The 10,747-nt window shown below is 49.6% G+C and overlaps 2 protein-coding genes across 2 annotated transcripts; both read right to left on the bottom strand.

Annotated features, from left to right (window-relative positions):
- Positions 1-138: 138 nt before the first annotated feature.
- On the bottom strand, positions 139-3,391 carry EV420DRAFT_284013 (glycerol-3-phosphate O-acyltransferase). Its single transcript, XM_060481528.1, has 9 exons — positions 3,014-3,391; positions 2,829-2,955; positions 2,389-2,775; positions 2,024-2,337; positions 1,778-1,969; positions 1,568-1,724; positions 1,267-1,513; positions 1,077-1,221; positions 139-1,021 (listed from the first exon to the last, which is right to left on the bottom strand). Exons 1-9 carry the CDS (start codon positions 3,173-3,175, stop codon positions 413-415), a joined length of 2,340 nt encoding a protein of 779 aa, XP_060331890.1. The 5' UTR covers positions 3,176-3,391; the 3' UTR covers positions 139-412.
- A 44-nt stretch (positions 3,392-3,435) lies between these two features.
- On the bottom strand, positions 3,436-10,683 carry EV420DRAFT_1675331 (microtubule associated protein; the record flags this gene model as incomplete). Its single annotated transcript, XM_060479141.1, has 16 exons — positions 3,436-3,656; positions 3,712-4,266; positions 4,319-4,614; positions 4,678-5,152; positions 5,265-5,498; positions 5,544-5,749; positions 5,802-6,079; positions 6,128-7,446; positions 7,500-7,829; positions 7,876-8,085; positions 8,136-8,325; positions 8,380-8,721; positions 8,771-9,262; positions 9,318-10,047; positions 10,143-10,236; positions 10,278-10,683. The coding sequence occupies 16 exons, from the start codon at positions 10,681-10,683 to the stop codon at positions 3,436-3,438; spliced, it is 6,378 nt and encodes a 2,125-aa protein (XP_060331889.1).
- Positions 10,684-10,747: the final 64 nt, after the last annotated feature.

The following is a 10,747-nucleotide window of genomic DNA, read 5'->3' as shown; positions in this document are numbered from 1 at the left end:
CCACCAAATGACACTAGTTGTATTCAATACAACGACCGTCCCACTAGCACGAGGAACTATTTCATGCTGTTACGGATTGCGGTGATTGTAATATCATTGGTGCTGGAGTGTTCGGACAGTAAGATATTTCAAGAGCAGGAAAATGTTCTGGGATTCTGGGATAGATTTATAGTTAGCCGATGCCTCGTCGTGTGCGTACTCTTCACCGTCTGAGTGTGCATGTACCCACTGCGACTTCAACTGAAGGAATCCCAAAGTCCCAGAAACCTACAAACAAGTTGAGATGTATTCTCGAATGGAATTCTACGAATCAAATGAAACTGTACAGTGAAAGGCGAAATCCGTTGAAAAAAAAAGATATGAAGGTACTACTTATTGAAGTAGTTAACCTGCTAGGCCCTGATGCGACAAGTCACTCGTGGTGGTCTGATCCACCTTCCTTTCTCTGCCGTATCTCATCGTTCAGATGGCTTGTTGCCTCATTGAAGCTTTCTCCACGGTCGACAGAAGCAATGCGCTCGACCGGAACGCCATCTGATAGACTGGACTTGCGATTCCTACGGCCCCTACGGAAATGTATTCCATCCAATTCTGTCGTCGGGGATGAAGGGCTTGTCGTCTCGTTTTGGTAGAATTTCGGGGGTGCTGCCATAGGTTGCAGAGGGGACAGCCGCATCCGTTGTAGATCAGCATACGAGTTGGTGCGACTTCGTGCCTTGTAGCCTGGATTAGACAAATCATCTTGCCCTGGCAGGTAACCGAGGACATTGTCGTAGTCACCGGCATCTTCTTCGTCCGAGTCTTCGGGAGTGCCAACTCTACTAATTTCATCGCTTCCGCTCCAAGCACTGGTTCCACGACGAGCACTCCGACTCCATCCGAAGAGGCGTTCATCGATCCATGTCATGGGATGAATGAGACCCAGACCTTGAGCATCGACAGCGCCAGTACTACTTGTTCTTCTCCACAGACCAGGTTTCCCACTAGAAGAAGGTACACTCGAGGTGGGCAACATTCGTATCTGTGTCCGACTAGTTAGAAGGGGATGCTCCATGATGTGCTAGGATTGCACTGACCTCGTTGAAATCTTCATACAGTTTGGGTCCGAAATCATTGATAACATCCACTACTTCGTTTGACAACTGAGTACGCATAGCTTTCAACTTGTCGAGCGATCGTTGTTGGCCAGGGACAAGTGCTACAATCAGCGGCCTCAAAGATCTGGGCAACAATTAGTGAGAGATAACATAGAAAGATGAGACATACTTCAGAACATCCATCCCAGCCTCGCCAAATTTCAGAGCTGCAAAATTCATGAATGGCAGGGACAAAATCATAATAAAAGGTGTGGCTATTCTCCATTTGAGGGGGAGATTGGCGCGGATGGACCAAAGCGTGGCAGCAAACGCGTAGAAACCGTACAATAAAGGGGCAACACCTAGAGATATTAATACCTTCCAGGTCGCTAACACGTCACGAGCAGCAATTTTGACGACGGATTCAGCTAAAGCCTCTGCAATGGACATGAGTCAATACGGATAGTAAATGAAAAGGAAATACTTCGTACCTTTAGCTTTCTTTCGAGAAAGAACAGACGCAATGATGAACATTGGGCCATTCAGTATTGTCCCCGGCAGTGCCAAAATACTCCAAACTAAAAGAAGAGCAATCCGATATCCTAGAAGGCCTAAGGTCGCCCAGCTAGCCTTAACCGCGCGGGGAACCTACATGGACCTAAGAATACGTGGTCATGATGCGATTTCGGCTTGAAACTGACCTGATGATCTCTGAGACCAAGATCTCGAAGAAGGCGGTTGTACTTCAATACGTCTTTCCGAAGTTTCACTACTCGAGGTTCATCCTTAAAATGGGTGTATCCTTCTAACAGTCGCCTGTTTAATTCGACAACTTGACCTAACGTCAAGTGTTGACCTGGTGTTTTATACAGTCTCCGTGCCGCTTGAATCAACTGATGATGCAAGTTTCAATTAAGATATTCACAATCAACGTAGGCTCAACTTACCATGAGCGTATCATAATCAGGGGCCCGAACGGTGACAGTTTTGAGTGCGTCATAAACGAGGTCTAGAAATTTAGCAACCGCTTCGCGTTTCTGGGTGCCTCCTTGTTTAAACATCTTCACTAATTCTTCGGGGACATCTAGAGCGCTGCCAAATTCCACGACTGCGCGGGAGCGGAAACGATGAGCATGGAAGTAGGATAATCCTACAGGAACTATTTTCACTCGAACGTTGGGATTGTTCGCCATCGCGCCTAGAGCCATTATAGAGACACCAGCCTTCAACGGGAGTAAATCCGTTCGATCGTGACTACCACCTGGAAGAGGTCGTTACGAGGGTACTACCATAAATGTAGTACAGGACGCACCTTCAGGGAAGATACCAATGCTCCCGTTGTTTTGTAGGCACTCATAAACATATCGGTACATTTCTTGCTGGTCCACAAAAGGGAGCTTTTTGAATGGAAGTCCTCCCTTTTCTCCTGCAGCCTCGAGTTCGGCAATTTTGTCTCGGGTCTTTGCTGTTCCCTTCTCACCACCAAATTCGCGTTTCACTTTCAACTCTGTATCGGATATGATTTCTACAACTTCGGCGACCAACGAGTTGACGGATTTGGGAAGCATGATTTGCATCTTTGGCGACAGTTCGGATAGGAACCGAGTTCCGTCGCCCAATACAATGCATGGATCATCAGGAGAGATTCGCAGTTTGCCAGTACCAGGGCTGGCAGAATCGGCAGCGCGGGCGACGGGGACTAGAGACAGAATTGAGAAAGCGGATACTGGCATTTTGCATCATGATACGCACTACTTTCCATCATCCGACTGAAAAAGCCGACCGCCTTCCTTTTCATACTCTTTGCTGCCGTAAGAAATTGTACATGACGATGTGTCTCCTTGTAGACTTCGAGACTCAATAGAAGGGGATCGAGAAACTGAAGAAACGAAGAGTTCAATAGGTCATAAAACCTACAGAGGTGAGCTAAGAAATACCTGGTTACTATGAGGTGCCCCAACGAATATTACAGGCCCTGAACGTGGTATATTGAATGCACCCCGGGGTCGGATCTCGCGAAAGAATATTTGGGTAACGATGCGCCAGAAGAGCATGGCAGCATCGTAGGTGCGAGGGTGTTCGGCTACTGCCTTGACCATGGCGGTGACGAAAAGAGAGAAGAGACTTTGGGGCAGCAATGGGGATGGGGCGAAGCTCTGGCAATCTACCCGATGTCATACTTCCATTTCCGGCCTTCGAGACTCTCGTGGTCAACACATCCAAATATGATATCGTAATATGTATTACAGTCATGCAAATTGGCCGAGTCGATGCAAAGTGTACAGAATGCAAATGTCAGATAGAGAGCAGTGAGTGAAGGACTAAAGATGTAGGAGGTGTCTACTATCTACGCAAAGGTCTAGCTCAGTGATTGTTTCGTCTCCGAAGGTGCACTATTTCCTTGTGACGACCCATTGCTCAGCGTACTAGATCGATAATGAAATAGGTCGTGGAGTCTCGACAACCTGTCTTGACTGACCGGAAGTTCAGTGCTCGTCCGCTGTGGTGATGTCGGCGACATTGGAGAAGTTTCAGCCGTACGAGATGAAGCCGATGTTCCTGGGCGGTTGGCCTCTAACTCTGTTATGAATTAATTGGCCGTACTCCTCACAAAAACCGGGAAAAAATAACGTACTGTCAAAAGCATCTGCAACTGCAACATCTCTTTCTTGATCCTCAGCTGCCCTACTGGCAAGCGCACGGTTGATGTACTTCCGAAATGCGGCCCCGGTAGATTCAAGCATTTTTTCCACCCTGGGTCTCTTGTGTGGATATGCCTTTAGGAAATGATGGAGCTCCGTGATCCCTTCCTTATGCAATGCCCCCGTAGTCTCACTTGAAATGTGGCCAATGATGGTCAGTAGCTGGACATCCGGATCGGGTTCCTCTGTTGGTGGAGGTGGGATACCATTTCCGTTCATAGAAGAACCGCTGGGACTTGATCTATGACTGGGCGGCGAATGCCGATGAGACGTTGCCTCTGATCCGGTTCCTTGAGGCGACATGGGTCGACTGGATGTCATCGAAACGGGTCGAGGTACACCAGACTCTTCACCGTTTTGGCGGGGTGCGTCGGGGTTGGGCCGGTTACTTGAGTTCAAGATTCGGTAGACATATGGATATACGATGGTCGCCGAAGGATCGTCAAATGACGCAGAGAGCAGATCGTACACGTCATCTCCATAATGTGCTGAAGTATATTGTCAGTATGCGTAGCTTCCTATGACCAGATAGGAACGCACCGACAACGTGTTGAATTATGACTTTAACAGTTCTCAGTGGCATATCCCCACAAGGCACCTTGTTGGTGGCTCGTGCGCGCCACTCATTGGGAGGTACAGACTGTAAGAAATGCTCAATAGCAGGGAACAATTCCACCGGGTCAAGTTTCTGTTCAGAAAGATCTTGGGGGATGTTACGGGCCAGTTTCCAAACGCATTTGAGAACCAATTCAGCAACTTTGGCTTCCCTTGAGTCGGGCATCGTGCCGTTGCTCGGGAAAGGCTTTACTACTTGGAGAAGAAGATTGAACAGAGCCCTAGAATGAGAGTAGTTGGTTAGACAAATACAGTCCAGGACGAAGACGGCGAATTTTTTTTACCTGAAGATAGACATCCTCCGTCCAGTGGCGAACAGTCGCAATATAATCATGTTGATAAAACGTGAGAGGTCTTTAATCTTCTTGACAGAGCTGTCGTCAGTCTCCAAGAGGCGGAGCGTGAGCTCTTCCAGTAAAGAAGTGAGTATATCGATTGTTAAGGATTCGGCGAGGAATGCATGATCACAAAAGTTGTTCAGGGTCTGAATGAGATGCTTGGCCAACCTGAAGTTTTCATCCAGAATAAGGTCATCGGGACGCTCGAAAATATGAGCCATCTGCAGGGTGATGGTTTCTACCAACCCTTCAACATGTTCTGCAAGCTCTCGATACTGAGCAGAGAAAGGTGCTGCATCCGGGCCGGAAGACAAAATTCTTTGGACCTTCTTAAGAGCGTCCACGCTTCTTGACGGATCGCTACTTAGGATGCTGGATATAGTGACGGTGATGTCCGATGATTCTTCCAATGGCGATGTTCCTGAGTTGGTAGCGTGGGCGCGGTCTGCCAGGGACCTCAGATCCGTTGACATGTTCTTCGGCTTCGTCCGCCGGAGACTCGTCCGCGATGACAGGGGGATTATAGTGAGGACGAGGCCGACCCAAACGTGACGGAAGCAAGCTCTTCGGTCGAGAAAGCCCTGTTGGAGACTGAGGTGCGGCGATTGGTGGACGCGTTAGCCGAGACGGAGGGCCAGAGGTAGATGGGGATGAGGATCGCTGACCGACAGGAGAAGCAGGTCTTGCCAGTCTGGAAGCCGGGCTGGCTGGACGAGGAAGGATTCCAATTCGGGAGTTTGTTGCAGGAGAGCCAGGGCGGGGGATTCCTGTATATCTTGAGCTTGTCGCGGGAGATGCCGGTCGTGGTATACCTGCGATTCTTGAAGTAGTAGCAGGTGAACCTGGTCTGGGAAGGCCAGCCAGACGAGCTACTTGAGGTGGTGCCAACGGCTCGACTTTGTCGTGGCTGCTAGGACCAGCGACACGACGCAAACGTTCTTCCAGCTGGGTCTTGTCTTTGGGAGGTAACGGGCCTATGAGAGACCAAACCTTCTCGCCTACAAGCATGTATCCTTCACTATTATTACCGAAGTAAGCAGGTGCATACTAAATATAAGCGAAAAACTCACCTCAGAGCACCAAGAGCTGATTTCCGGACTTGGGAATCTTTATCAGATATCATTGTAGCGATCACCGGAAACGCCTTGGATGGTTCACAGGCGCCCATTCCCGATTTTCTGAGAATACTACCCATTTCATCCAGGGACCCTTGTCGCGTCTTCGCCACTTTTGACTTTAGACCATAATCCAGTAGAAGCTGAAAGACTCGGCTATACGCATAGACCTTGGGTAGGTCCTGGATTATTTGTTGTACTCTCACCCTCACTTGTTCCCTGGCGTCGCCCAGCTTAAAATGAATCAGCTTGTGTACAACCAGTGAAATGATCGGACTAACCTTGAAAATGATGGTTGGTATGAAGCACAGGGCCTCGTTATCGGTGAGTTGTTGATTAGCCATACGGAGGAAGGCCAAAACAGTCTCGACAATTTCAAGACATTTGGAAATGAGATTGGGTTGGGGTTCATGGGCTTTGATGGATGCATATTTTAAAGGAAGATCAAAATTTGCGAGGCAAATACTTTCTACCGAGTCGTCGCCTAATTGCGGACCGTTGTATAGCTCGCACATCATTGTTAGACCGGCTACGTGGTCATTGACGGCATTGTGATCATGACTGAACAAGCGTCCAATAAGTTCCTTGGTTGCGTGCGACTCCATTTGGTTCTGTAAAAGTTCCGCTAGGTCTTTACGTGTGGGTCCGCCTTCGTTGACCCACTTGTGGGAGTCCTTCCCGCATCTAGCCTTTCTGCTGTCTAGATTCGTGCCGAAAAGAGGCGAAGAAGTTGGAGGAGGAAGAGCTTGGGCCACGGGAGGTCTTGCAAGAGTAGAAGATGCTCCTGGACGTTTTAGTGCTCCAGATGGAGGTTTCAATGCACGAGAAGCCATGGGTTCCGTTGGAGTCTCGCTCCGAGACTCTGGACGATTTCCTTGGGGCAGTTTGCGCCTCACGCCTGAAACCTTGCCTCCTGCCCTTGATGGAGGAGCCGACGTCCCAGGTGAATCAGGAGGAGAGCTAGATGAAGGTAACTCTGGTGCTGCGGCTTTCAGAAGGGATTTGGAGGTCTTAGGCGGCTGTGTCGACGCTGCGGTTGTGGGCAAGGTAGGGGAACCCGCTGAACGAGCGGCTTGTATGAGCGGTACTGCACTTCCACGAGAAGCAGGCTTCAGAGAGTTTGTCTGCTGCATCACATAATCGAATCCAGCGCATGTAATCAACGATGGTAGAAGAGCTTGTGCAGCCTTGCGAACATCTGCATTCCGGTCGTCTAACGACACGACGATGGGCGATGCCCAGGTGCTCAAGTCGAGCGAAGACAGAGGGGGGTGTTCTTTGAACCAATCGGCTATCCAGTGAAGTAATGTGCCTTTTTGCATGGGATTGGATGTTTCAAGGCCACTGTGTATACCTGGAACCATGGGCTCGAGGCCGTCGCACGCACTGGCAATGGCACTCAATGTCAGCAGAGCAGCTGTTCGAATAGGTGCCTTTTGATCAGACAGAACGGTCGTTACTGGATGAACAAAAAATCGACATTGCTTCTCAAACGGCTTGCCCATACCCGTGGCGATACGTCCCACAATGTCGAGTGTAAGAGTCTGAACAGCTTTATTAGTGTCAGTGACTCTCGCCTTGAGCACTTGGGTTATCTCGCCTGCAATATAGCTGATCAGTTGATTAGACCAGGAAAGACACGAGCCTGCCTACCCATATTTGGTTTCAGTCGCTTGTTGCTGCCTTGATCCAGGATGGATTGGAACGTTTCGAGTGCCTCTTTCTTTGTCTTCCAGGCATCGCTCTTCGCATCCGCTAAAATTGTAGTCCCTTTGAGGAGTGCGTCCACTTCAACTCGGGGAAAGAGGTCATCTAAGGCGTCGACATGACCTGACCCTCCGCCAGAGGAAGCCGCAGGCGCGCTGACTGCATCGGCCGACGTCCGAATAGGATCTGGAGGAGCGTGACCTTCAACCTTGTCAAATTCTGCGGTTATAGTGTTCAGCAGCTGAGGATTGAGGTCTTCCAGTAAATCCTTGATGCCTGATATAAGTCAGTTTTGTATTCTGCTGAAGACCTAAGAACGCACTTGATCCGGCGAACAATTTGACTGTCACGAGAGTTTTTGTGGCGCTTGTTCTGACGGTGGCATTGGAGTTTTGTAACGCGCCCTTTAGAAAATCGATGAGGCTGCGAAGGGACAGTCCGCCGATGCCAAACTCGGTTAGGGCGACATTCATCCAGCCGATGGCGTCGGCAAGCACTTTCGGAGCCTTCTGCTTTGACAAGGGCTCGTAAGCTAGTTGATTAGTTAGTCAGATGCCTGCTTGATACCGATGTAGTCATCACCTTGATTCAAGACGAACTGCAAAGATGTGCTCTCCGCAAAAGAGATAAGAGCGTCGCCGGCGGGTTTCTTCAACTTCATATCCCCCAGCTTTTCGCTCATATGAGGAACGCATAGTGCCACGCAAGACCTTCCAAATGAGGGACATCGCTCGGAGAGGGTGGCACATATTCCATATATTTTGGATGACACCTGAAACCCATCAATACGGCGAATGCATACTAGATAGTGAGAGAACATAAGTACCTGAAAATTCTTCTCCGACCAGCCTTTTCCGGCTAAGGCTCTAACTAAAACTTCTGCATCAAAATCGTTAATTACGCCGTCGAGCCAAGTCGACATTTCGTCTAAGGCAGCCAATCTGGTTTTCCAGTTTGCATCTGCAAGATCTCTCAAGAGTGAAGAGGGTATTGCGTCAGCTGCCAGAGTCTCTGCGTCTTCTGGTGTATGCTTGAATTTGAAAGTATCTAGAGTTCCAGGTGCGCTAGGTGCTTGCGGTTTGGATGATTTTGCGGAGATCGGCGGTGGGGCTTTCTTGGGAGGAGGCGCGACAGCGGCGGGAGCGTTCCCGGAACTTTGAGTTCGAGCCTAAGATACAATTAAATGATAGAGTTTCCGATGACGCGTTGGGACGTACCAGAAGTCGCGCAGGAGGCTTTGCTGAGGGTTTCCTGAGCGGAGGTGACTCCAAAAGCTCGTCTTCTACGACGACAGGCATTGGTGCCGGTGCCTTCTTCTTGGGAGCGGCTGCCGGCGGTGGTGCAGCAGGTGCAGCTCTAGGTGGTGCAGCTCCGCCGGCTTTACATTTTACCGTAGCTTTCTCGTATGCCTCTTTGATCTTGGTTTTCCTGACATCTGCAACTGCTTCCACCATGGCGTTCAACGGTCTCTCCCCTACCATCTTCATCAACGTGCCGAGGCAATTAGCAGCTTCGTTTCTAGCGCCTTCGAAACTATCTTCTAGGAGGGTAACGAGAGTTTCAGCTAGTGGTTTGACTTGCGGGGGCTGTATTGGAGAAGTGGCAGACGCTAATGACCGACCAAGAAATTTCAGGGTCCCTTCTTTGACCTGTGGATTCTTGGATGATAGGGCTGTCCCAAGATCAGGGATGATATCAGCTAGAGTAGTCTTGAGAAGTATCAGCATGCGCCGTAAGTCGATAAGGAAGGTAGTTGCAACGTACCGTGGAGAAAACTGCGTCCAGAGCTAAGCCTATGGAATCAGTAACGGTTGCTTTGCGTTCCTTCAGCCTCTCTAACATCACTGGTACAACCATCTCTCGATATCTAGCAAACGAGGACATCATGCCCTTGGCGAGTGCTTGCATGCACGCAGCTGCCGTCATAACACAGTTGATATTCGCGTCCTTCTGAATGCAGACTGCTAGAGACTTCGCGAGATCCCCCAGTTCTGACGCTTCCTTGATTCGAGGGGTGGCCGAGAGTAGAGCGGAGAGGTCATCGAGAACCTCTTTTCGTTCTTTCCATTTCGACGACGTAAGTCCTGCTTGCAACGCAGGGGGCAACTTGGATACAATGTCCACCGGTTCAGCGAAGGCACGAGGGTCCATATCCGCAGGCTCTACTGCGCATTCAAAACCATATGTCATGTTTGGAAGAATAAACTCACCTTCTTCAACTGCGTCGGCGGGATCACCTCCACTGGCTGCTTCTGCAAGCTCAGCGTCCCGTGCAGCGGCCCGGGTTAATCGCTCAGGCTTCAAGGTTCCTTTACCTTTACCATCGTTGTCCATGGCGTCGAAAGATTCTTTCAACTCCTTGACTTGGACAGGCTTGAGGTCCGCTAACCATGGCTCAATGCCGGGACCCACATATTGGTATAGAGTCTGTGCGAGTGTCGTCCCTTCGGCGCGAACGGTCTTGTCAGAATGGGAAGAATATCTTGGGCAAAATCTTCAGAATCGGAGGGGGAGGAGTAGCCTGAATTCCAAACGTCCTGTCATATCGTTTAGCTTGAAACGTAAGATATGATTAGGACCAACACTTACCGTACGATCTCCTTAAGAGCTAGAACACATCCTGAAACTGTCTTCGGCTGCTTAGCCCCAAGACCCGGTAGAATGTCAGCCTGCAGAGAGAATGCTTGATATAGTCCCAACAAGATGAACTGATATTGGACGCACCACAACCCCGGACACCGCCGTTCTCAACCTCCACATACTGCAGTGTCAATTCAAGGGCTTGCGCTTTCGTGCCAGCACGCGAAGAGCCAAAACATTTTTCTACCAAAGCGGGTACAACGACCTCTCTCGTTTTGGTTGCAGTTTCGCCAGCGTATTTAACAAATGCCACCAGACACTCCACACCCTTCTCTTGAGCAACTGCATTAGAGTCAGTTACTATCTTCTTTAGTAGATCCGGGTTATTAAGATAAGGTTTGAATGCAGGATCAGTGTCGGACGCGGTAGTTTGGAAGAGTTTGACCAGTGTTTCGTATGCACTGACGCGAGCTTTCCAGTTCTTGTGCGTGAGACGCTCGGGTATTGGGAGAGCAGAGAAGTCCTCCTCTGGTGGCGGTGGCCCATCCATGGCCAAGGTGAGAATGCTGAACCTTTAGAACACAGAAATAACGTTGACTAGCAAGCTCGTTGAA

The sequence above is a fragment of the Desarmillaria tabescens genome, assembly GCF_030435595.1.
Source record: "Desarmillaria tabescens strain CCBAS 213 chromosome Unknown EV420scaffold_14, whole genome shotgun sequence".
Lineage (NCBI taxonomy): Eukaryota > Fungi > Basidiomycota > Agaricomycetes > Agaricales > Physalacriaceae > Desarmillaria > Desarmillaria tabescens.
The sequence above is the reverse complement of the archived record's forward strand: the minus strand, read 5'-3'. Positions and strand labels throughout refer to the sequence as shown.

Excerpts from the sequence above, each read along its gene's own strand:
- EV420DRAFT_284013 (XM_060481528.1), bottom strand. The coding sequence starts at position 3,175 with ATGGTCAAGGCAGTAGCCGAACACCCTCGCACCTACGATGCTGCCATG. Across the intron at positions 1,222-1,266 it reads GCTGGGATGGATGTTCTGAA|ATCTTTGAGGCCGCTGATTG; the intron begins GTATGTCTCATC and ends ATTGTTGCCCAG. Across the intron at positions 1,022-1,076 it reads TGTATGAAGATTTCAACGAG|ATACGAATGTTGCCCACCTC; the intron begins GTCAGTGCAATC and ends AGTCGGACACAG.